We start from the raw sequence: 24,252 nt of genomic DNA, 5'->3' as shown, positions 1-24,252 counted from the left end.
GTGGGTATAGCTCAGTGGTAGAGTACCTGCTTGCCATGTACGAGGTCTGGGGTTCAATCCCCAGTCCCTCCATTAAATAAACAAAAAAATAAACCTAATTACTTGCCCCCCTCCAAAAATAAATAAAAAAGGAGAAGAAGTAGCAGCTAGGAAGTTTCCCAGAGGCTCTGAATCTACACTTCAAGGGCAAATAATATAAAACAAAACAAAATAAAATAAAATTTTTAAAAGTCCTGTAATGAAGATACTCAATAAACCAGGTTTTCCAGCTACCATTTTTATAGTTAACGAGAGATTTACCAAGGCAGTGTTTTATGTGTCTATTATAGCTATCACACTATAAGTTATTTTGTAAACAGAGAATATAAATGGAAATTCAGTCACATCTTAAGCAACAGTTCAAGTCACCAACCTAGTTGACACCTCAGATGGAGGAGCCGATCCATCCAAAGACTGGTTCAGACCACTTAAGAGTGCAAAATTCACATCAAAGTGTGTTTTTAACACCTGCTAGACTCCCTAACCCGGCCTCAACTGAACTCTCTGAGCCTCAGTTAACCTTGTGTATGAAATTGGGATAAAAGACCTACATTACTGGACTTAAGTAGACATTAGAGAAACTTGACATGTTTTTGGCCTAAACTGGGCCTTCAAAGAAATGGTGACTATGGTTGTTGTTGTTCCCTGCCCAATGCCAGACGCTATGGACAAGGGGCGAGGAGAGACGAGATGGAGACCCTGCTTGAGGCCATACTCCACAAGGTTCTCCCACTTCTGTTCACACTGGGTGTATCACTCTGCTTTTCTAACCATTCATTTAACTTCTCGGTCCCCTAAACCAAGAGCATTCGGAAGAGGTGGAGGAATATTAGAGCCGCCGTGGTGCTGATTCTGTGAACAACAGGCTGTCACCTAAAAGAACACTGGGTACTTTGGGAAACTCTGCCCTTTTTCATTAGATGAATAAATATCCCACTATTGTATCTAACACTCACCCAGGGGTAGTTTATATTCTGGGAGGATGTGGGTGGTTCCTTTAACTTCCCACAGACATAGGTAAACATGGGAGTAGATGGATGATAAAATTGATGTGCACAGCAAGTCCCCTACCTCCATGTGCATCTCCACAGGGGGAACCGGAATGAAACAATGGGTCTCAAAATAAAAAAGGTAAAGGTAAGTGAAAGTATACCTGGCACCTTTCAGAATTGGGTCTCCATTGTGCCTGATCCTCACCATGTGTCTGTGAGAGAAGGAAGGGGGTGTAAGGAAGGGGGCATGGAGGCCAGGACAGCCCCAAGATGAGAGCTAGTAAGCCGAGGGGTGATGTGAAGCTTGATACCTATGATTTTGAGTCAGGAAACAGAGGTGTAAAGTCTAGTGGCTGGGGTGCTGGTCTACCGACTGCCCGTTCGCTCTCACCCCTAGCTCTGACTTTCTGCGGTAAGGGAATCCTTCTTGAGCCAAAGCACTTCTCCACCAAAGGGTACCAAATGTGAGGTCCTTCACATCAGGGTCATGACAGCATTAGGTCCCTGAAGTCAGGTTCAGAGGCACTAAAAGGAAGAGTTAAGGTCACCAAAGGTAAAGCATGCTTAATTCAAGGGGGCCCTGAGAGGCTCCCTTGCAGAGAAAGCAGAGTACAGCTCAGCCAAGACAATTTGGGTTTGAACCTCAATTCTTCCATTTTCTCCTGGTGTGACATTGGGCATGTTACTTAGCTAATTCGATGGTACTAAAGAATTTTTGAAATAAAGACAGTCAAGTACTCAGAAAATGTTACTTTCCTTCTCCACACCTGCAGACCAGCCCATGCCTGGGCCTTTACCCACCTGAAAGCTGCCCAGAATCAAGATCGCCAGTTTCAGCAGGAATCTCGAAATGGAGAAGCCCACAGCCATCACCACTCAGCCACGAAGCCCTCCAGGTTTTGAACACTGCATTACCCAGCGAAAGCAGTAAACACTTGAAACTTTTATGAAGTCAGACTCCAACCACATCTATTAGTCCAATTTCCATCCTTCCAACTGTGTATAAAGCTGTTAGGAAACCTAGCAACAAATTGAGTCTTAGTTTGAACCACTCTGAGATAATACAACAAGAAGTCAATTCAGTACCCATTCAATCCATTTCAACCCATTTTTTCCCATTTAAGCAGAGAAGGATATGGAGACCCAAAGACGGAATGAACCTTGTTCCAACTTACATAACTCACTGAGGGCACTTTACTGTAAGGGAATAAAAGCAAAGCTAAAAACCAGGTACCAGATAAATTCCAACTGCTTTTGAAAAAAATTAATCACAATATGTTAAATTAGCTGAGAGGTAAATATAATTCTGTTCTTTAATTATCTGCTAGAGTAGTGATTTTTCTGAATTTGGATGAGTTTAATTCCTGTTTGTCCCCTCAACTATTATGCAAGGCTTCACAAAATTCCTTTTTCCTGATCTCATGTGCTGGGTGGTGGTATAAAGGAAGCAGGAGGATTTTGAGGGAAAGGAATAGTTCACTTTTAGGGTTGTTTCAAGAACTAAATGCTCTGAAGGAAGCAACTAGCCTGGCACAATTATAGGGACCTAGTTAGTGTTAGTGGAGTCTTAGTGGTTAGATTTAATAGTCTAAGCTTTTGGATTTTGAACTAGATATGAAAACATGCAAAAGAAACCTCTGAAGAACACCTTCACCCCTCTACTGAAGAGAGGGGGTGGGCCGGGCAGAGCTTTCTCAAAGGGCTGTGATGGAAAGAGCTGCGTGAACAAGATGCTGTTGGAGCCTGGACCCTCGACAAGACCTGACTTGCATCATTTTTCATGTATGAGAATTTTGACTCTAAGCTCCTAGAAGGCAGGGACTCCATCATACATATTTCTCCAGATCTCCTGGAGCAGACACGATGGGAAAACAAGTAAGTCCTCATACCATGACTGTGGAATGACTCATTTAACCAGAGGCCTCAGCTTTCTTATACCAAATCATTGCATTGAGCTCTACCAGAAAGTCTTATAAACAGATAAGCTACAAAGCTTTTGGAGGGATGAGGAAAGGATTGGGAGGCAGAATTTGGATGAAATTGAAATGATTACCTTAGTAATCCAAGGAAGGAGGATACTGGTTGTGGTTGAACAGAAGCATTTTGAATGTCTCTTAAGAAAAGAGTAATTTCCAGACCATATCTTTCTTATCTGCATAGTTCTTATACAGCCAAGGGGTGCTTAACAGGGTGACGTCTCTCCTCATGAGACATGTGGCAATGTCTGGAGATATTTTTTGTTGTCACAATTCAGGGGGCAGGGGGCCAGCTGAGGCTACTATTCACCATCTAGTGTGTAGAGTCCAGGTACCCTCACAACCTCCCCCCATGCTCAGGACAGCCCCTGACAACCAAGGTCCTAATCTGGCCCCGAAGGTCAACAGTACTGAGGTTGCGCATAGCCAGACACCGACCTGCCACAGGTAAAACGTGGTTGGACTAAACACTGCCTTCAAGGGCGCACATTCACACAAGCCCTGCTCCATGCCATGCAGACACGTGGCAGTTTGCATGCCTGCCCACACATGCTGGCAACCTGCCGGCCGGACACGTACATGCGCGCGTGGCACACCCGTACACAAACGCGCTAGCTCTGGCCTGTGCGTGGGGCCCAGAAGCCAGGGGCCTGGGGAGTGTGGGGAGACACGGGTGACGGTGCTCCGGTCGTGGCGGGGGGAGTGCAGGGACCTGCGAGAGGGTGGGGGCCCGGGGGCTGGCGCCCGGGCCGCGGAGGAGACAAGGGGCGGGCAAGCGGCCGGCGCGCGGAAGCCTCTCTCCGCGGACGATACGGCGCGCCACCCACCGCTACCGCCGCCGCAGCCCCGGGCCGCAGCAGGCGCAGGAGCTGGAGGCGTCCCTAGGAGGCGGGATCGGGCCCCGGGACCTGCTCCGGAGTCGAAGTCGGAGTCGGCCGGCCCGCCGGCCAGGAGGCGAGGACGCCATGGAAGGTCGCCCACGCCCCGCCATTCTTCTGGCCCTGCCGCCGCCGCCTGGTGCTGGGCCCAGCTGCCTCCGGGCCGGCTGGCCGGGACGCTGCAGACCCAGCTCGCTGAGGGCCCAGCACGGTGGATGTCCGGTTGAGGACCAAAGACCTCAGCCGGAAAGGCTCTGAGAGCCTCACCCTCGCCCCATTTCACGGACTCGTCCACCGAGGCGCAAGAGGAGCCAGAGCCTGCGGACAGGGGCCTTCTCAACAACTTGGCTGTGTCCTCCCCCGGCCCGGGGTCCGGAGGAGTGTGGCGTGATGCCGAGGGCGGCGAATCACCTTGTCCACCCTGGCGCGGGAGCGCAGCAGAAAACAAGCGCCCTTCCCCGCGACTGAGGCAGCCGACTCCCCGCTCGAGCCTCCGCGCCGTGCCCGCCAGCAGAGCCTCGCTGCCCTGGCGCGTTCCCGCCGGCCTCACCCTCGGCCCCTGGACGCCGCGGCTCCTGCCCGCTCCTTCGCCTGCTTGACCTCGCTCGGGTCCTCGGAGCCCCACCGGCGGCAGCTTGGCGTCGGGATGCAGTTTCGCTGCCGCCTGCGGTGGGGAGGGAGCGGCAAGGAACAGAAGGCTTCGGGTTCTCCCTGCTACCTTGGTGGCGGCTGGGGTCGCCAGGGAAGGAAGGCTTCAGGGTCTACCAGACGCTGTGGCCGCCTCCTCAGACTCCAAGCACCGTACACCTACAGGATGTGAAGGAGGGATGGCTTAGGGCTTGTCCGCTCCCATCCTGGCTCCCTGCACTGGAAGAAACTTGGAAGCTGAAAATAAGGCTGGGAAAGGTAAGACGCTCAGCGGGCCGGGGCTTGGGTGTCTGAGTGGGCCATCCCTCTGGGCTGCCTAGGAAGTGACCCAGCAGGAGCCACCGCTGCCCAGCAGAGGTGCCGGGGCTTGGAGCCGCAGCTTCTATCAAGCCTTTCCGGCCACCTCGCTTCACCACGATTTTCAGCTCTGCTGCTCCCTCCCAAGGCAGGCCCGAGACGTGCTGAACCCTGCCCAGAGAGCCGTGGGGACTAGGGGGAGAGGGCTCCTGGCTGGGCCCAGGGCCCCGGCCTGCCCGGGAAGGGGTAGGGGCCAGGCTCATTCCTCGAGGCAGCTCCGTGGGTCCAAGCGAGCACGGCCACCATTGAGGGCCGGCCGCCTCTGCCCACCGGAGGACATCTCGGGCCCCTCCAATGTCTGTAGGGGCTCTGGGTCTGATGAGGGGAAGGAGCCATGACGTGTCTCTCCTGAACCTCCCTGAGATTGTGGGTGGCTGTGGGTACATCTGGAGTTCCCTAAGACCCCTGCCAGCGCCTGTATGTGTTGGGGGACACAACGGGGAACGCCTTCCGCAGCCTGCCCCGGGTGTGTGCAGGGGAGGTGAGCAGCGCCGAGGGGCCTCTCCCACGTCCAGGTCGCCCCTTCCTCAGCGTGACCGGTGCGGGTGAGCCAAGACCTGTCAGATTCCGTCCCCGCTGCTGGAGGAAGGCGAGGGGAGAAGCTGGGGGCGGGGGCGGGGTTCCAAACTCCCGAGATCCGAGAGCAAACTTCGGAGCTGCGAAGCGCCAAATGTGAAGTTAGAAAATCCGGCCACCCGTCCCTCCCCTGCCCCCCTCCCACCTTCGCTGCACCCCTTCTCGTCGAGCCCGCAGCCCCGCGCCGCAGCCTTTCTTGCCTTCCCCAGCAGTAGCGGCCTCAAGACTTAACCCAGCGAATTGCAAATCCCCAGGAGCGCCTGCGTCGCCGGGGGCTGAGCCAGGCACCCGATCGGAGGGTGGGCTCCTATCGCCGCCGCGCCCCCCGCCCCTCCATCCCCGGCCAGCTCCAAGTCTAGCCGGGACGCCCCCGGGAGCTCCCTAGCTGGCCCACGCAGGCACCCTCCCGTCCCCACGCCGGCCAGGGCTCCCCTGACGCCTGGGAGGCCCGGGAGCCCAGGCTGCGGGCGATGTGGGGCGCGCGGGCCGGGCCTGGCCAGGACGCTGCGCGGCCCCCTGTGCTCCAGGCTCGCCGGCTCCGCGCTCGCTTCGCCAGGGTGGCGCCAGCGCCGTACCCTCTGCAGCCTGCGCCCGCCGCTCCCTCTCTGGCAGCCACCGCCGCTCCGCTCCTCTCAAATGCCCGGCTCCTCTCGCCTTTTTTCCCCTTCCTGGGGGGGGGGGGGTGAGAAGGGGCAGGGGGGCCCAGGCAGGCCTCCCTTCATGAGCACAGAGCCAAGTGGGGTGGTAGACTAGCCTTCCCTGCAGACCCACGGCCACCATCTGCCCCCACTCACAGCCTGTGCCAGCCAACCAGCCCCCAGTCCCCTGGCTGACTGTGAGGCACCCCAGGCCTGCCATAAGGAGGCCCCTGGCCATACTCCACTCACTGCAGAGAGGTGGGGGCAGACCAGAGAGGTGTCCCCACCGGGCAGGGAGGGGGCACCTGGTGGGGCCAGGTTGCCAGCAGGGCTGGGCCTCTCAAGAAGCCCACCACGCCCACCATGCCTGCCTGGCCCAGCCCCCAGGGAGGCCTCCTTCCCCTGCCCACACACTTGGGCACAGGGGCCCCCAGGGCTGGAAGTCAGACTGAGCTGCCCAGGAGGACAGAAAAGGTACCCCAGAAGGCCAGCTGCTGGAGGGTGGAGAGAGGGGCCTCGTCCTGTGCTGGCTTTGCTCCAGGCCACCCCGTTCAGACCCTCACCCTCATCACACCTGTTTGCTCAGGGTTCTGTCACCCCAAATACCTGCAGGCCTTGAAGACACTCTTGTGCTCAGGCTTTTGCTTAGGCCATGGCAAGTCCTGGGCTGCCCTGCCCTTTGCCCGGCAAACACCCACCTATCCTTCAGGACACGGGGCTGCCCTAGAAATCTGAGCCTCCCAAGAGCAGACATGCCCTCCTCCTCCAAGCTCCCACGGCATTCTGTGCCCCCGAGCATGCACACACATCCTTGCACACATGCACTTGTGTGCACACAACCATGCTCTTGGGAGAGCCCCAGGTGGGGACAGTCCCATCTGCTGGGGCATCCCGTGGGAGCAGGGCACTCTCACGAGGATGGGAGGCTCCTGAAATTCTGGGTGACATAGGTGACTGCCCTCTCCTCTCCATGTGCCCCTGCTCCCAGATCAAGCCACTGAGCCCCAAGAGGGAGACAGCTTCCATGCCTGCCCAGCTCCTGGCCTATGAGTGATGCCACACACCAGGCGTGGATCTGTCCCAGGAAGAGGGCCTCATCCAAGGTCACCGGTCCAAGGTCACATGGGGATAGTGTGGGGATGGTGGCAAGATCAGAAAAGGTGGTCAGGAGGGGGCCTGGCGGCTAGGCAGGCAGCACTGAGGCCCCAGGGAAGCTGGGGCAGGCCTGGCCCGGTGGGGATCACAGAGCTCCTACACCTCAGAGCGGGGATGAGGGTGGAGTAAGGGGGCATGTAGTCTGGACATGATTCATGGAGCCCAGGTCTCCTGGCTCCTGCTGCCCCTGAAACTGCCCCATCTGCACCACTGGCTGCATCAGGACTGTCTGTCCCAAGAGAGGCAGGGAAGGCCCCGGTCCCTAGTACCCACAGGCACCAAGGCTCCCGACCTGGGCCTCCCCAACACATGTGGGGCGCCCTCTCCCTTCTCCCTGGAACAGCTGGGGTGAGGGAGGTTGACAGAGAGTGTGGGCCGGGCAGAGCTCAGGGCCACCACCAGCTGTGTCTCAAGTGCTAGGCTGGGCTGGGCGGAGACAGGCCAAGCCGGACCTGCAGCCCAGGCTGAGCTCCGGGGAGGAGGCTGATGCAGCAGCCAGGAGCAGGGCTGTGGGTCCCCTGGCTTGGACAGGCTGGGACTGAGGGACATGTGTAAGCAAGTTGGCGCACATCTGTATGTGTGTGTGAGAGAGTGTGGAGGCGTGGGAGGGAGGGAGTGTGTGCATAGGCAGCAGAGTGAGCCTGTGTGTGTGTGTGTGTGTGTGTGTGTGTGTGTGCACATGCTGCTGTTGAGAGGAAACCTTTCTAAAGGTGCCCCCAGTGAGGGGGGACCAGACAGTCAGGGCTCGGGTGGAGAGCAGGGACAGCAGGTGGCGGAGGGCACCCTCTCACGTCCTGAAATCACTCTGGGACAACTGGGCCTCACCGACACCTGCCCAGGGTGGCCCCTGACAGCTCCAGCACTGTACTCTGGCGGGGCCGCAGGACTCCCTACCCTGCGTCTCAGCCTCTGAGCAGTGAGACGTGCTGTCGAAGTCCCCACGCCAAAGAGGGAGGTTTGGGCTGGCTTGGGGCACCTGTTCAAGGGGGTGGGCCCAGGGCTTCGTGGGCCCCCTCCACCCCCAGGCAGGTTTGGATCAGTGAATCAGCCAGGCCACCTGGGTCACCCGCAGAGGTCCAAGGACCCCACTCTCTAGCACCTCAGGTCTTCTGATTGTAGCCCCTCCTCCACCCAGTCTCAGCTGAGAGTCGGCATGCCCAGAACTGGCCACAGCTGGGAGTGGATGGGGACAGCCAGGGTCTCATCACACTGTCCACCACAGCCTCTGAGCCTCTGGAAACCGCCTGCCCTGGGGGCTTCTCTGGGACCCACAGTCACCCAGCAGGCCCTGAGGGCCTTGAGACCCCATCTGTGCCTCCTCCAAGTGAGCCCTCAAGGATGCCTACAGACCCCATGGGCAGGGAGGTGGGTGGTGGGATCAGCAGGAACATAATGGAGAGCCAGAGGGGGGTGGGGGTCCCCAGGGAGATGGGGGTGAGGATGAGGGGTGTAGAGGGCAATGGGGCTGAGATGGTGGGGGGTGGGCGATGGCAGGCAATGGTGGAAGTCAGAGACTGAGGCAATAGTGGGGAATGGGGTGAGGATGAAACGGTGAGGGGTGAGATGGTGTTGGGGTGAGAGGGTGTTGGGGTAGGGCAATGGTGGGGTGGGGGGGTGATGGTGTGGGGGCAGTGGGAGGGGGTGAGCCAGGTGCCCCTGCTGCACACAGAATGCTTCCATTCATCTAAAGCACTTACAAGACAAACAGTTTGCATGTGGAGGCACAGAACATTCTTGAAGGACAACTGGGACCCATTTACAGAAGAACCTGAGGTCTGGGGTGGGAAGGAGACCCCCTTTGCACTCAAGCCCCTCGCTGCTGCTCTCATCACTTGTCACTTTTCAGTTAGTAGAGATGAAATAGGAAAAAAAGGAGGAGTGGGGGAGGGGTGGGCCATCAGGGCCCCCCCAGCGTGCTTGGGTCTTTATCCCGGAGCTCCAGTCCTCCCCTCCGCTGTGAGGCAGGAGGAGACGGTGGTGCAGGGAAGGCTCCGTGCATGTGGTCCTGTGGCAGAAGGAGACATGAAACCGGGGGTTCCCATCCAGCTGCATCCAGGGGTCCTGGGGTCTCCCTGTGGGGGGAGGGGGCTCGTGTCTCTGTCCCCTGCAGTTGTGCCCAGGATGAGGTGGGGACTCAGAGTTCCAGCTGAAGCTTTCCCCCCTCAGGCCTTGCTTTTCCATCAAGTGTTAACAGGCAGTGGGTGAGAAGAGGGGCTCTCCCGGTGCCTGGCCGCCCTGGTGTCCTTGGAGAGACCTCGCGTCCTGGGACATGAGCATCCACCATGGGGCCCAGATTCCAGGGCGGTGCACACCTGTATTCTATTCCGTGCATCCTTGCCTTTGTGGGATACGTGAGCTGTGTTGTGGGTCAGTTCGCACTGCACACTGATGGGAGTCGTGGGTGGTGACAGGGCGGGGGCCATTCTGTGGTGGCGAGTGAAGTCTGGAGTCCAGTGCAGGTGTGGGTGGGCGCTGCTCCAGGCCGCTCAATATGCACCTGGCCCCAAGAACGTCCACCATCTCTCTGGTATGTCCATCAGCCCAAGTCACCACCTCTGTTTAAGATCACTCCCAGGACATAGGCTGAGGCCTACAGGGCTCTGTAGTCTGGCCTGGTTCCCTCCAAAGCCCTGGACGGTGCTGCCATTCTCCTCCCCTCCAGCTCCTGTCTAAGCCTCACCCCTGCAGTCTCCCTTGCCACAGGGCCTTTGCTTGGCCGTTTCCTCCACCGAGACCCTGCTCACCCTCACTATCACCCCTTTTTGGTGGGTCCCAGCTTAGCTGCCATTTTCCTGTGCAGGGCTTTCAGGGAGCCCCACCTCTCGGCTCCTGCAGGCCATGGTCTTCCACCTCCAGGGCCCATTCACTGAGCCAGTCAGTGTCTCTTGCCTCCTGTTTTCCCCCACCTTCACACTGGGTGGGGACATGCCCTCTGCCTCTCCCGCGCCACATCCCAGAGCAGTGTGCACACACGGTCACCCACAGGCTCAGTCTGTGTGTGCACGCTGGATGTGCACAAGGGTATTGGGCTGTGTGTTTACCCAGAAAACACAGCTCTGCCTATTGGCGCAGCTGCAGCCATGGAGGCTGGAGGCCAGAGGGTTCCAGAGGACAAAGGCATAGGGTGGGTTTTTGCTGGTGGATTGAGTTAACAAAACCCTCCAGGTTTAGGTCCTTGGTGGGGGAGGGTTAGAACTTTGCTCCCAGGGGTTCGCCTCTTGCACACAGCCACAGACCTGCCACAGGCAAAAAGTGGTTCAACTGAATACTGCCTTCAAGGGTGCACATTCACATAAGCCCTGCTGCACACCACACTCACACATGTGGGAGTTTGCATGCCTGCCCACACATGCCTGCAACCTGCCAGCCGCACACGTGCTTCTGCCCAGGGCAAGGGTGGCGAATCAGCTTTTTTGCCCTGGCACAGGAGCGTGGTGGAAACAAGCGCCCTTCTCCTGGGTGGGAGGCAGCAAACTCCCTGCTCCGGCCTCTGTTCCGTGCTGCCCTGGTGCATTCCTGCCGGCCTCCTGCTCGGCCCCAGGCTGCCAGGGCTCTGAGGCTGCCAGGCCAGCCTCCCGCCCCCCAGCAAGTCTGAAAGCAGCACCCAGCAACAGTAAGCCAGCTGGGAGGAAGGGTGCAGGGCGCTCTGGGGTCCCAGAATGTACACAACATCCACCTCCAGAGACTGGCCTCAGGCAGCAGATGCTCCCAAAGCCCACAGCCCCTCCCAATGTTCCTGACTCTGCCTGGGCAGCAGCCAGGAGTCCCTGTCCCGTCTTTCACCTGCCTGACCTTGATCTGGTCCTCAAAGGTGGACCTGGCAGCACCTGGGCGTCGAGGCCCAGAGTTCACTGCCGCCTGCGGTGGGGAGGGAGTGGCAAGGAATGGAAGGCTTCAGGTTCTCCCTGCTACCTCTGTGGTGGCAGAGTCACCAGGGAATTGAAGGTTTCGGGTTCTAGGAGATGCTGTGGCAGCGTCCTCAGACCCCAAGCACCGTACATGTCCTGGATGTGAAAAGGGACCCCAACCTCCTGGTTCCCCACACCCTCGCTCCTGCAGCCACTGCTCAAAGGGGGCCTGTGTTTGTGTCTAGCGGGGAAGGCATGGGGAAGGGTGTGTATATATACATTTTAAACATTCTTCTACATCCCCTTGAAGAAGGAGGGCTTTAATTTCTACTGGGTAGAGTGTTCTTTAGTAGGTGTTCTGCAGCTTTGCACTAGTTTGCAATATCTGTGCCTGTCCAGAGATATTTGGGATCCTGGTGAGTGTCTCTGTGTTTCTCTCATGAGCCTTATGAGTCTTTGAGAATGGATGGTGGGGACTCCTGGGCTTCTTGCCACAGTCTTGCTTCCCAGGTGACATTTAAAATTTAGCGTATCTCACTCAGCTCCTTGGCCCCTTCCAGGCCCTAACCCCAACCCTGAAACCACTGGGTCTGTCCTTGGGCTCCTGCAGGCCTCTCCCAAAGACAAACTCAGAGTCTTGTTTTCAAGTTTTGCTGCTAATCACTCCTGGAAAAACCCAGAAAATTCATTTGATTTTTTCCTCCAGAGTAGTAAATTTACAAAGCTGAATAAAATGTTTACAGAAGCCTACAGTTCAGTAGTTTTAAAAACATTAAAAAATGTATTTTTAAATTCCTCAGGTGATACATATTACGATGAAAACATAAACAATACTGAAATGTACAGAGTAAAAAGTTTCTCTGTAGATGTTAATTTGCTGGGCAGAAGGTTTGCACATTAAAAGTTTGATAGACATGAACAAATGGATGCTTTCCAAATGTGTGTACCCTTTACATGCCACTGCCACTGGCAGCCTGTGAAAGGTTTCTGAACAGGGTTCCCAACACTGGGAACATCTTTGCAAAAGTTTACCACTTAGATAGGTGGGAAAATAGCATTTCATGTTTGTTCGTATTTCTCTGATTAGAATGGATTTGTGTATCGTTTACTATTGTATTGTTCGGCTCTTTTCTGAGATAGGAAGTAAAGGTCGTCTTGTACTGGGAAGGTGTGAGGTGCAGTTACCTAGTACAAACTCGTTCTACTCGACACAGGACAGGCCAATAAGTCAGGAGACGATATGTTGGGGCAAGGAATAGTGACTTTATTTGAAAGCTGGAAGACCAAGAAGATGTCAGACTAATGTCCTGAAGAATCAACTTTCCCAAGTCAGAATTAGGCTCTTTTGATACTAAAAAGGGGAGGGAGTGTGGTTGGTTGTTGCAAACTTCTTGGTGTAGGAATTGTTTGTTCTTCGAATTATTCATTCTTGCACCTGTCCACGTGGGTCAGATAATGGTGTCCAAGTAAACCTCCAACAAAACATATGTTTTCTATTCTGCAGCTTGCTATCTTTGTAAGTGTGCAAAAGCCTTAATATCCTTAAAGGTCAGAGCCTTGACAATAGGCTCTCCTGTCTATTTCAGGCTAAAGGCAACATTGTTTTACAAAAGATGCAGAGCTAGCAAGACTAAGTCTAGAAAACAAGGCACAGCCTTAAAGAAAAAAGGAACAGATCTAATATGCAGTCAGATCTGTTCTTTTCTATTATGGTGCCTTTTGGTGAGAGGTAAGAGGATGTTTGTGGCAGGGCCTCCTCCAATCCAGGCTGGGGTTCCTATAGGAGCCCTGTCATGTTCACCATGACTATGGCTGGAACTTATCTCCAGCAGAGAAAGGAACAATTATCACTGGGTAAAGTTACCTGTCAAAGTCCCTTCAATTGCCTGTAAACTACAAGGGGCAGGGCACGTGTGAGCGGGGGGGTGGGTGTGGGTGTGGGGGTCTCATACACCCATCAACAGTCAGGCTTCTCTGGATGGGAGGTACCAGCGTTGAAGCGGGTTCCAAGGTGGCCTGGCAAATGCAGCTGCCCGCTTTGCTCTTGGTCCTTGGATTCCTAATGGGGACAATTTAAAAGCTCCAGTCCTTCTTCCTCAGCATAAATGAACTTGGTCCCTGCACCCACCTGGCCAGAACTCAGGCCAAGCACACAGCCCACCGCCTGCTGTGCCTCTCATCTGGGCCGCCAACCCCCTCCCACCCCTCTTCCCCCTCAGGTCCACAGGTGTCCAGCGCCTTCTCCATTGGGGCCTGGATCGCCATCCACGCCATCAGCCACCCAAGGCCCACTGGCAAGCGGGGCTCATCCAGGGACACCCTGACCTGCTGCCTCAGAGGAGGCATAGGGCATGGGTGGGGGGCAGCAGGGCGCCCAGGTGGGAATTGAAACCACCTCCAGCCTGCCCGAGGCACCTCGGAGCCTCAGACACAGGGCTATGGGCACACACTGCACAGGATAACTGTGTGGCAGCTGTCGCCATGGTGACCTGAGCCCAGACAGCCCTGTCCCCCAGAGGATGAGGGGTGAGGCAGTCAGCTCAGGATAGGGGTGCACTGGGATTGAGGGGGGATCTCACAGTGAGGGGAGACAGGCTGAGGGGGTCAAGGGGCCGGCCCGGGGTGAGGGGCGCTCGGAGTGCGGGCGACACGTCTGAGGTGCAATCCGGGGATGAGGGGACCATCTCGGGATGGTGGGGGGAGCCAGGCTGAGGCTTGAGGGGTCAGCTTGGGGTGCAGGTTGCCGTAGGTTACGACCTAGTGGTGGGGCAGGGTGTGGGGACGGGGACCTCGGTGTAAGCAGGAAAAAAACTCGCCTTGGGGATCTGGTCGGGGACGGGTCCTGGCTGGGGGTGTGGAGGCACCGATGGGGTGGGAGGGGCGGCGAGCAGGGGGAGTGGAGCTGGCCGGTGGGTGTGGCCCGGCCCTGGCCGGTGGGTGTGGCCCGGCCCCGGCCCGGAGGTGGTTCTTGCTGGGTGCGGAGATCCTGTCCTTGGCAGGGTGAGGGCGCTGGGGATGGGGGTCCGCCCCACCGCCCGGGCCCGCCAGGCCGCACTCCTCGGGTCCGGTACAGCAGAAGACCCAACCCGAGCGTCCGCGCTGCGGCCCGGAGGAGGAGGGGCGCGGCGCGCACGCGCGGACGCACAGACGGGAGGATGCGAGGCCGCTGCGCTCTGTCCAGAGCGTGTGGGAGCTGGCGGGAGCCGAGTGCTCCTGGACCAGCCCCTCCGGAGGAACGCTGCCTGGGGTCCGGACAGCCGCTTGTCGTCGCCTACGCCGCTGCTGCCGGGCAGGTAAGGGGGCGTTGGTGGGGGCGCGCAGGTCAGGGAGCAGGCAGGTGAGGCCTGGGCTGCGCAGTTGGGGAGGCGCGTAGGTAGGGGTGCGTCGGTGATGCCCGGTGGGGCGGCCGATTAGGAACCTGAAGTGGGTCCGTGGCCTGCAGCCATGGTTCCTGGTGCCCCCCCCATCAGTAGTCCCTGAACCCCGCCTCTTTGCCGCCGCTCGTACCTGAGTTCGGGAAAGCGGCTGCAGCCCGGGGAGGTGGGAGGGCGCCGGACGCTCCCGGAGCACTTCCCACCACCTTTCTGCCTAGGCGGACCTGCCTGGCTAGCGGAGGCCGCCCTGGACCCTCCCGGGCGCAGGCGACTTGGGGCGGGATAACCGGCAAGGTCTGGGCCCTTGGGTACTTGTTGGCCTGTCCCCGAAATGAAAAGCTTTTGACAAGCCTATCTTTAGTTTTTTTAGGAATCTCAATCGGTTTGCTCCTGGGAGGCAGACGCGGTGCTGTCAGGGTGCGGGGGCGGCGGCATTGGCGGCGGCGGCGGCGAGGAGAGGGCTCAGCCCGTGCGAGCTGGTCTGTTCGCTCCGACCTCCCTGGCGGCCTGGCCTGGGGGCGGCCTGGCCTGGGGGCAGCATCTGCTGCCCCTGGTTCGCTGAAGGCACGTTCCCAGGACAGCCTGCTCTCTGGAGGCGGGCGTGGTCGTTCAGGGGTCTGGGCTGGAGGTGGCAGCCGCATGGGTAGAGGGGTTGCCGTGATGCTCTGGTAGGCTTGCTCCTATCTGCCCCAAGGCCTGGCCTGGGGGCGGCCTCTATGTCCCCATGTTCGCGTGACCCAGCTCACAAGTCAGTCTGCTCCTGGGAGGCAGGCACGTGCAGTCAGAGTGAGGGCGCCGCGGCAGCGGGAAATGGGAGCAAGCCCTGCGCTTGCATGGGGCAGCCCAAATCCCACCATCACCGCTGCCGCCGCAGTAGCGGCTGCTCCCTGACCGCACCGCACCCGCCTCCCCGGGGAGCAGGCTGACCTGGGGACGTGCTTCCAGCGAAGCTGGGGCAGCAGAGGCCGCCCCCAGGCCATGCTCCTGGGGCGGTGAGGGCAAATCGACCAGCTTGCCAGGGGCAGTGCCCCTTTCCCCGCTGCTGCCCCAGGTTCCTGAGACACTTGTTTCTAGGTCAGTGGGCTACCGGGAGGCAAGTGCCGTGCATGGTCATGGGGTGGTGGCGCCGCTGGTGGGGAGGGGAAGGGCGTCCATCCATGTTGCTGTGAATGGCGTTATTTTTTACTATTTTTTATGACAAAGTAGTTTAATATATTTTATTTTGTAGAGTAGCGTTCTATTGTATAGATATACCACAGCTTCTTTATCCGGTTACCTGTTGCTTTATTTAGGTTGCTCCCATGTCTTGGCTATTGTGTATAGCGGTGCTGTGAATATTGGGGTGCAGGTGTCTTTTCCCATTAGAGTTCCCTCCAGATAGAGACGGAGAAGTGGGATTGCTGAATCATATGGGAAGGCTATTTTTAACTTTTTGAGGAATGTCCATACTATTTTCCATAATGGCTACACCAAACTACGTTCCCAGCAGCAGTGTAGGAGGGTTCCCTTTTCTCCACTCCCTCTCCAGCATTTATATCGTTCATGAACTTTTGAATGATGGCCATTCTGCCTGGTGTGAGGTGACACCTCATGGTAGTTTGAATTTGCATTTACCCTATAGTTAGTGATATTGAGCATTTTTTCATATGCCTGTTGGCCATTTGTATGTCTTGTTTAGGTCCATTTTCAGATCAGGTGGTGGTGGTTGTGGTGGTTGTGGTTGTGGCTGTTGTTGTTGTTCTGTTGTATGTGCTGTTTATATGTTCTGGAAATTAAGCTTTTGTCAGTCGCATCATTTGCAGATATTTTTTTCCCATTCTGTAGGTTGTCGTTTAGTTTTGCTTACAGTTTCCTTTGCTGTGCAAATGCTTTTGAGTTCAGTTAGGTCCCATTTGTTTATTTTTGCTCTTATTTCTACTGCCTAGGTAGACTGCCCTAAGAACGTTGTTAAGATTTGTGTCAGAGAATGTCTTGCCTGTATTTTCTTCGAGAAGGCTTATTGTGTCTTGTCCTATATGTAAGTCTTTAAGCCACTTTGAGTTTAGTTTTGTGTATGGGGATTTACAGGCTGCTATCCAGTTTACCCAACACCACTTGCTGAAGAGACTTGTCTTTTCTCTATTGTATATTCATGTCTCCATTGTTGAAGATGAGTTGACCGTAGGTCTGTGGGTTTATTTTTGGGCTCTCTATTCTGTTCTATTGATCCATATGTCTATTTTTATGCCAATACCGTGCTATTGTGATGATTGTAAGTCTGTAATACTGTGTGAATTTGGGCCGGGGAGCAGTTACTCTCCCAGCTTCATTCTTTTTCTTCAATGTGGCTTTGGCAATTCTGAGTCTTTTGTGATTCTGTGCAAATCTTAGGATCAGGATCATTTGTTCCGGTTCTGTGAAAAATGTCCAGGATAATTTGATGGGGAAATCTGTAGATTGCCTTGAGCAGAATGGCCACTTTAACAATATTGATTCTTCCAACCCAAGAGCGTGGGGTATCTTTCTGTTTTTTAAAGTGTTCTTTAACTTCCTTCATCAAAGTTTTGTAGTTGTCCACGTGCAAGTCTTTCACCTCCTTGGTCAGATTTATTCCTAAGTATTTAATTTTTTAGATGCATTTTAAAAGAGATCCTTTCTTTACTTTTGTTGCCTGTTGATTCATTGTTAGTGTAAAGAAATGCAATTGATTTTTGTATGTTAATCTTGTATCCTGCTCTGTTGCTGAATTCTAGTTGCTTTAGTAGTTTGTGTTTGGAACTTTTAGGGTTTTCTATATATAGCATCCTGTCCTGTGTGTATAATTAAAATTTTACCTCTTCTTTTCCAGTTTGGATCCCTTTTATTTCTTTTTCTTGCGTGATTTCTGTGTCTTGAAGTTCCAAGACTATGTTGAATAGAAGTGGTGAGAGTGGCATCTTTGTTTTGTTCCGGATTTTAGTGGGAAGGTTTTTAGGTTTTCACTGTTGAGTACTGTGCTGGCTGTAGGTTTGTCATAAATAGCTTGTATTATGTTGAGATATGTTCCCTTTATACCCACTTTGGTGGGAGTTTTTACCATCAATAGGTGAATTTTCTCAAATGCTTTTTCTGCATCTACTGAGTATCATGTGGTTTTTGTCCTTTCTTTTGTGGATGTGGTGTATTACATTGATTGATTTGCATATGTTGAACCATCCTTGTGTCCCTGGGGTGAATCCAACTTGATCGTGGTGTATGATCTTTTTTTATGTGTTGTTGGATTCTGTTTGCTAATATTTTGTTGAGGATTTTTGCATCTACTTTCACTAGTGGATACTGGCCTGTAATTTTCTTTTTTGGTAGTGTCTTTGTCTGGTTTTCATATTAGGGTGATGGTGGCTTCTTAGAATGAGTTTGGGAGTACTCCCTTCTTTTCATTCTTTTTGAAGAGTTTGAGAAGGATCACTGAGTTCTGTTTGTTTGGTAGAATTCCCCAGTGAAGTCTTCTGGTCCTGGAGTTTTGTTTACAGGTAGGTTTTTTTTTATTGACATTTCTGTTTCATTTCTAGTAATTGGTCTATTCAAGTGGTCTGTTTCTTCTTGATTCAGTCTTGGTGGGCTGTATGTTTCCAGAAACTTGTCCATTTCTTCCAGGTTGTCCAGTTTGTTTTCATATAGTTGTTCATAGTATTCTCTTATGATGCTTTTATCTCTGGGGTATTGGTTACAGGAGCTTAGTTCTTGAGTGATTTTAAGATTGGCCTAGCATAATTCACATTCAGTAAAGCAATGGTTTATGAGTAGTAAACTGAATAAATAGATTATTTCTAGGTCTTAGTCTTTTTAGCCACTGCCCCCAAATGAAGTGTGAATCCTCACGTCCCTTCCAAAAGGTTCTGTAGGCTAGTATTTAATTTTATATTTATTAATTATATAATTTATAATCTAGTAGATAAAATTTTATAGATCTCATATTTCTGTAAGGATGTTTATAGCTATTTTATTATTTTAACTAGAACAATTCACACTATATATCTATGCAAAAGCAACCTATATTTACTATTAAAAAGGTAGAAAACATGAGAAAGAAAATACATATGAGACAAGGAAGACCTCAGTAGTCACAGGGGATGTAGTTGTGCCTCACTCTGCTAACACTGAGTCCCCCACATGCCAGGTTCTAAAGAGTGATGCTAAGCTTCTGCCTACCTCCTTCCCCTACGAGAACCCACTTGGGTCTCAGGGCTGAGCCACTCAATTTGTTTCCAGTGAAAAAAATATTGGCCACCAAGAGGATGGTCGTAACAATTTCTTGGCACCAAACCCCTATAAATCTAAGAGGCCCTATGTTTGGCCCAGATTCTGGAGCAAATAAAAATGGCTGAAGACTTTGTGGAGCAGAGATTCTCACCCATTTTTGTTGAAGGTGGGAAATGCACTAGGGGCTGACTATAGTACTGAGGAAATAAGCTCAGTGCCAGCATTTGCCTTTTTCTTCTCGGAAGCAAAGGCCCTTGTGGGAGGGTTAAAGTAGGCCTGCTCTGTGCCCTCACAGTGCTGGAGGGCCCATGACACAGGGGTTAGTCTGGATTCGACGGGAAAGTATGGAAGTAAAACAGGACCTAGCTGAAATTTTAACTTGCATTCTCCGAGAGTTTCAATGTCTGAGAGCTAGCAAGAAAAGTTACAAATGCCCCATTCTGCCTAAGGAATCTCAGAATCACAGATGCTGTCTGCTCTGGCTAGATGGCCAAAGTAGGAAGAGGGTGAAAACATTTTGCAGCTGGAAGCTGCCATGATTCTAAAGGAGCCACAGATATGAGGGTTATGCCAGACAAGAAGATGTTCAGATCAGGTCTGCGGTGTTAGGGAGAGGGGAGCTAACCATGCCAGTTTCCCCAGGACTGTCTTGATTTTATCACTGATAGTCCTGGGTCCCAAGAATCCCCCAGTCCTGGGCAAACCCGGGAGCCCACTTAGGACACATTCCTATGCCCCAGCAGCTGTCCTGGACCCACATCTGTGTCTGTAGCATGACCGTGTTTCCCACAACTGCCCCTAGCCTCTGACTAGCAGGGTAGGGGTACAGTACAAGCCCATTTCTGGAAAAAGTGGGATATCTTTATTGGGCGTGTTAGGCTCCGGGACTCTCCTTTGGCCTTGCCAGAAACATTAGAAGTATTCTTCAGTTTCAGACGTTCTCCCCAATCCTCTTTGTTCCCCTCTGCCTTCCACATTTGCATTTTACTTGATTTTTAAATTTTCATCTGCCAGTATACTGTTCTTCAGTTATGACATTTGATGAAATCTACACCAATCGGTCTGTGCCTTCCTTAAGTACCGCCACAAACTGTCTCCTCTGTCTCCTATAACAGAATTACAGCTTAAACATTTTTCTTCACTCCTGCTATCAAAAGCAAAACAAAAGAAAATAAAACAAACCACAGATATCCAATGATCATTTATAAATTGTAGTGAAGAAGTAATACACCATCACAATAAAGAAATGGAAAAAACCCATATATAAATATATCAAGAAATATACAGGACTTACATAAGGAAAAAAGACACCAAAAGCTAAAGAAGGACATAAAATGAGACCAATTGAGAGACATACCATGTACCTGGATACACTGTTACAGGAGATTGATTCTCAGTTAATTCTCTCAACATAATTACCATCAAAAGCCTCACTAAACTAAGAATTCTTTTTAAGGGGGCATAGTGATGGTTAGAATTCATGTCAAATAATTTAGAGGTAAACATTTCCAAGAGAATCCTGAAGAGGAATAATAAGGAGGGGAATGTTGGACATGTACTGCTGATGCTAGAAGCAGCAGACCATTCAGTGGAACAGAATGGAAAACCCAGAAATGGAAAAAAACCTCTGAGAACTGAATGCAAGCTGAAGTGGTACAGCTGAGAAAAGATGGGTTGTTTGGGACAAGTGGATAATCGTTTTTAAAACGTCCTCCAATGTTACCCCATGCTCCAAAACAAATCTTGGATTGATGAAAGATGTATTTGGTGGGAAATCAAAGCAAAAAATAAAAGTGAAGCAAATGTGAAAACATAAGGCTGAGCCACAGGGAAGGGTCAGCAGGCACATGGAAATGCGTTTTCATTTCATCTGGAGAATGTGCATCAGTTTCTCTTAAGTTTGCACTGAATGACCCATGTTGCCACAATCTCTGAAACCATGAAAAGAGCTTTCTGCTGTTGCATCTGCTACATTCCATGGAGAGTGGCTGGGGCCCACAGGCATGTGGGCAGTGCTAACTAAAAAGTGGCACTTGGCACCTGCCTCTCCAAGGATCGGATCAGGTTGGCACTCGCCAGCTAACTCTGCTTGGATTCAATCACGAGCTGCTGCCACCGCTCACCTCCAACACTCCGTGAGAGGAGTTCATGACGGAGGTCAGAAGTGAGGCACTCTGTGCTCTCGGAATACTGGCTGAACAGGCCTTCAGACAGTTAGGTATTTTCAGGAGAAGATTTTATGGCCCAAAGTCTTGCATCTTCTACCTAGAAAAGTACGAAAATCATTGACGGTGACATCTGCTCCTCGTGACTAGCAGCAGCCTCTGCCTGAGTGTGTGCTTGACTGCATGTGCCCCCTTCACTGAAATCCTGTATGACCCTGAGTTTTCCCTTTGCCTCTTTGGAAGAGTTTCTCAGAGCTTTCATTTTGCCGCCAATATAACTTAACCCAGTACTCTCACATTGTGTGACTTTATTTCAGTCGACAATGGCAATAAACTGAAGGGTAAGGAGACTGAAAGAATTTTTGGGGGGAGGTTTCTGGGGGATGAGGCCTTCAGCATCCTGAAGCTCCATGCCACTCTACGGCCAGTCACATGCCAACACATCTTTCTTGGGTGCGTCTAAATTCTGCAAATGTCCTGAACCAGCCAGCCAAGTAGCAGCAACATTTGAAAGGAAAGCAGTGTGGCCCAGAAGCAGTGGCAGAGATCTGGAATGCCCGGGGCTGGCACGTGTGGGCGGGGCGTGCTGGGCCTCAGGGCCTCTGAGCACACGGGCAGGGGCTCGGGGTTCCGAGGCGCACGGGCACTGCATCGGCGTTGCTAGGCTGCGGTTACTGTGTACGGATAGAGTCCAACGGACACAGCTTCCCAGCCAGACCCCAGTGGTGGTGGAAAGCCTACTCGTGGAGATGATGAGCCGATTTTTTTGCGTTTGCCGTGCGAACTGCGAGTCACCCGTGGGCTGTACCATCAGCCCTCAGAGAGACTGCAGGAACTCGCAGCCTGGCTACCACATTCACAGGAGAGACTTAAAAAAAATCCACAGAGCTGCCTGTGTTGGAGATGTCAGGAAGGTCCAGCGAGTACTCTTCCTGAGACAGAATGGCCTGGACGAGCCTGATAGAAAGAACAGGTCACAGGGGTGGCGGGACAGGGCGGGGCGGATCTGGGAGGGGCGGGGGACCAGGGGCCTGGCCCAGCTGTCAGTTTCCCTCCGAGGCTCCTGGAAACCAGCGTGGGGTCCGGTGCCCAGCAAACTTTATAGGCGGCTAAAGCTTGAACTGGTTTTGGACCCACTCATAATTCCCCTTAGAGAGCACTTCCCTGACAGTTTTTCAGTGACTTAACTGCATGGCAGTAATAATAGAAACCAAATTCAACATAAAGATAAAATGGCATCTTATTTTGAATGTACACTTTTATATACAGGAAAGTGTGTAATGAGAAAAGTAATTGCCTCGATAGATGAGCCTCTGGGATAAAATTCAAGATCCATTTTATATCAGTGTACACGTTTGTACATAGATTCTTTACTGAAGGACTTTAGAGGACAGCTTTGAAGTGGGGAGATGGATAGCTGTGCTTTTGAACACATGGACTCATTTTCTTTAAATCTTTGGTCTTCCCATATTTATTGAATTTTCCATAAACCAAGTAAACATCAGTTTTAAAAATTTTGAGTTACACATGCTGTTTTGAATTCTTGTGATGAAATTCAAATTTCTGTGTAGTAAAGACAAAGCGTTATCCTTCTTCATATCAAAATGTGCTGTAAATTTCCACAAATTACTGATTTACCAACAGTCGAAAAAACAGATAAATGAATGGATTGGAACATGCCCAAACACCCAAGTCTATGTAAGACTTTAGAACTTGTTACTGATGAAATTTCATATAAGGGAAAGAGAAGTTATTCATGAGTGATGGAGAAACAATCTATTTAGAGGAAAGTAGCTAGAGTTTTATCTCACATACATAAAATAAGTGTCAGATGTATGGATAAGCATTTTTAAATATACAAAGTGAGAAAAGTATCAGAAGAAAACAAATTTCTGTGTATACATTTTTTATGCTGACAAAGACATTCCTAAGAAGGACTTCAAAAGCAAGAATTCTGGAGGTTGATTTAACAACATAAAAAAAAAAAATTAAAACCCTGTAGATCAGAAAATAAGATTAACAACAACAACAACAACAAAAAAACAATGTGCCTTTAAAAGATGTACAGTGTATTTGTGTCAGACAATATGTTCATTTTTACTGACAAGTCTTTGAAAGCAACAAGCAAAAAAAGCCTGTAATTTGAATTTGGGAAAAGTACTTTTTTTTCATATCTTTAAGCGACCAGTAGATAATAGGGAGAATATTTAGTATCTCTGGTCAGAAAAAGAATTAAAGTTAAAAGAAATTAAATATCATTTTCCCTTCACAAAATTCCTCAAGATGAAGAGCAGTGGTACTTTTACTGCTGATTTAAGTTTAAGTTGCTTTTGAGTTTTCAAAGAGATAATTTGCTGATAAGTACTACATTAAAACATGTATGTTTCCTTTACACGTGAATGCTATTTGTATGAATGAGAGATAGAGGTAAATTAGAGATAACTAACATACAACTTAATTTTCTCAAGGACTACCTAAAACAGCAGCGCAAAAAGGAAAACTCAAAAAAGATTTTTAGAATCAATTGCAGTGCATTTGGTGTGGAGCCATCTTTGACCATGGAAGGTGGCATAGATACTAGATGTCTGTTCACTTGCAGAGATGACCTTTTGAAGATTGTTGAAAAACACAAAAAAATCAATTTTATTATATATAAGTGGAAGAAGGCTATGGTCTTCTCTTAGCCAAAAATAGGTATATAAGTGTGATAAATAGTTCTGGGCATTTGCATTCTATGTGAAAATTTTCCTTTCAATAAAATCTGATTTCTACAATGAAGCAGTAGAAAAATTCTAGAAAATGTCTCTTTTTAATGAAGTACTCCTGGGAAAGAGCAAGAATATGAATCTTGCACAGATAAAAATAATTTCTAACTTTCTATTTTTAAATTTTTTTTGAGGATTTGAATCTTGAGACAACTTCTAGCCTCTTCAGAAGTAAAGGGAATCTTGTTAACTGTGCTTGTAGATTTTACTAGGAATATATTATATGCCCATGTTTTGGAATATGTGTAGCTTTATTACATATTGTATGTTAATGATTATAGAGTAATCATTTTGCTTTACATTCTTATGGAAATTAAAAATAGTAAATATAAATAATTATTAGTGTTGCAAAATGTTGTAAACTTTTAGATGTGTCCTTATGACAATAAAGTCAAAAATAGCAATATCAATGAGTGCTCCTATTACAAAAAGTATTGCTTTCCTTTATAAAAGATTTCTTAAAAAAGATTGACCTCTCCAAGATGTTTATTCATTCTTTCAATCCATTTATTCCTCAACTGTAACCTGAATACTATGATGTAGTAGACATATTCTTCATCTGTCTGTCAGAACCCTTTCCTCCTTAAAAACTCCATTTTGCTTCCTCTGAACAAGATGAGAAC

General features: G+C 51.3%; 1 protein-coding gene across 1 annotated transcript in view; it reads left to right on the top strand.

Moving 5' to 3' along the window:
- Positions 1-3,574: 3,574 nt before the first annotated feature.
- The window catches only part of LOC141578388 (uncharacterized), a 35,442-nt gene continuing 14,764 nt past the window's right edge, over positions 3,575-24,252 (top strand). Inside the window, exons 1-2 of the mRNA XM_074368738.1 lie at positions 3,575-4,791; positions 14,107-14,400. Of these exons, the coding sequence (XP_074224839.1) occupies positions 14,123-14,400 (278 nt within the window). The 5' untranslated portion in view covers positions 3,575-4,791; positions 14,107-14,122. The remainder of the gene's footprint in view (positions 4,792-14,106; positions 14,401-24,252) is intronic.

The sequence above is a fragment of the Camelus bactrianus genome, chromosome 8 (assembly GCF_048773025.1).
Source record: "Camelus bactrianus isolate YW-2024 breed Bactrian camel chromosome 8, ASM4877302v1, whole genome shotgun sequence".
NCBI lineage: Eukaryota > Metazoa > Chordata > Mammalia > Artiodactyla > Camelidae > Camelus > Camelus bactrianus.
This window is presented reverse-complemented; position numbering and strand designations above follow the sequence as displayed.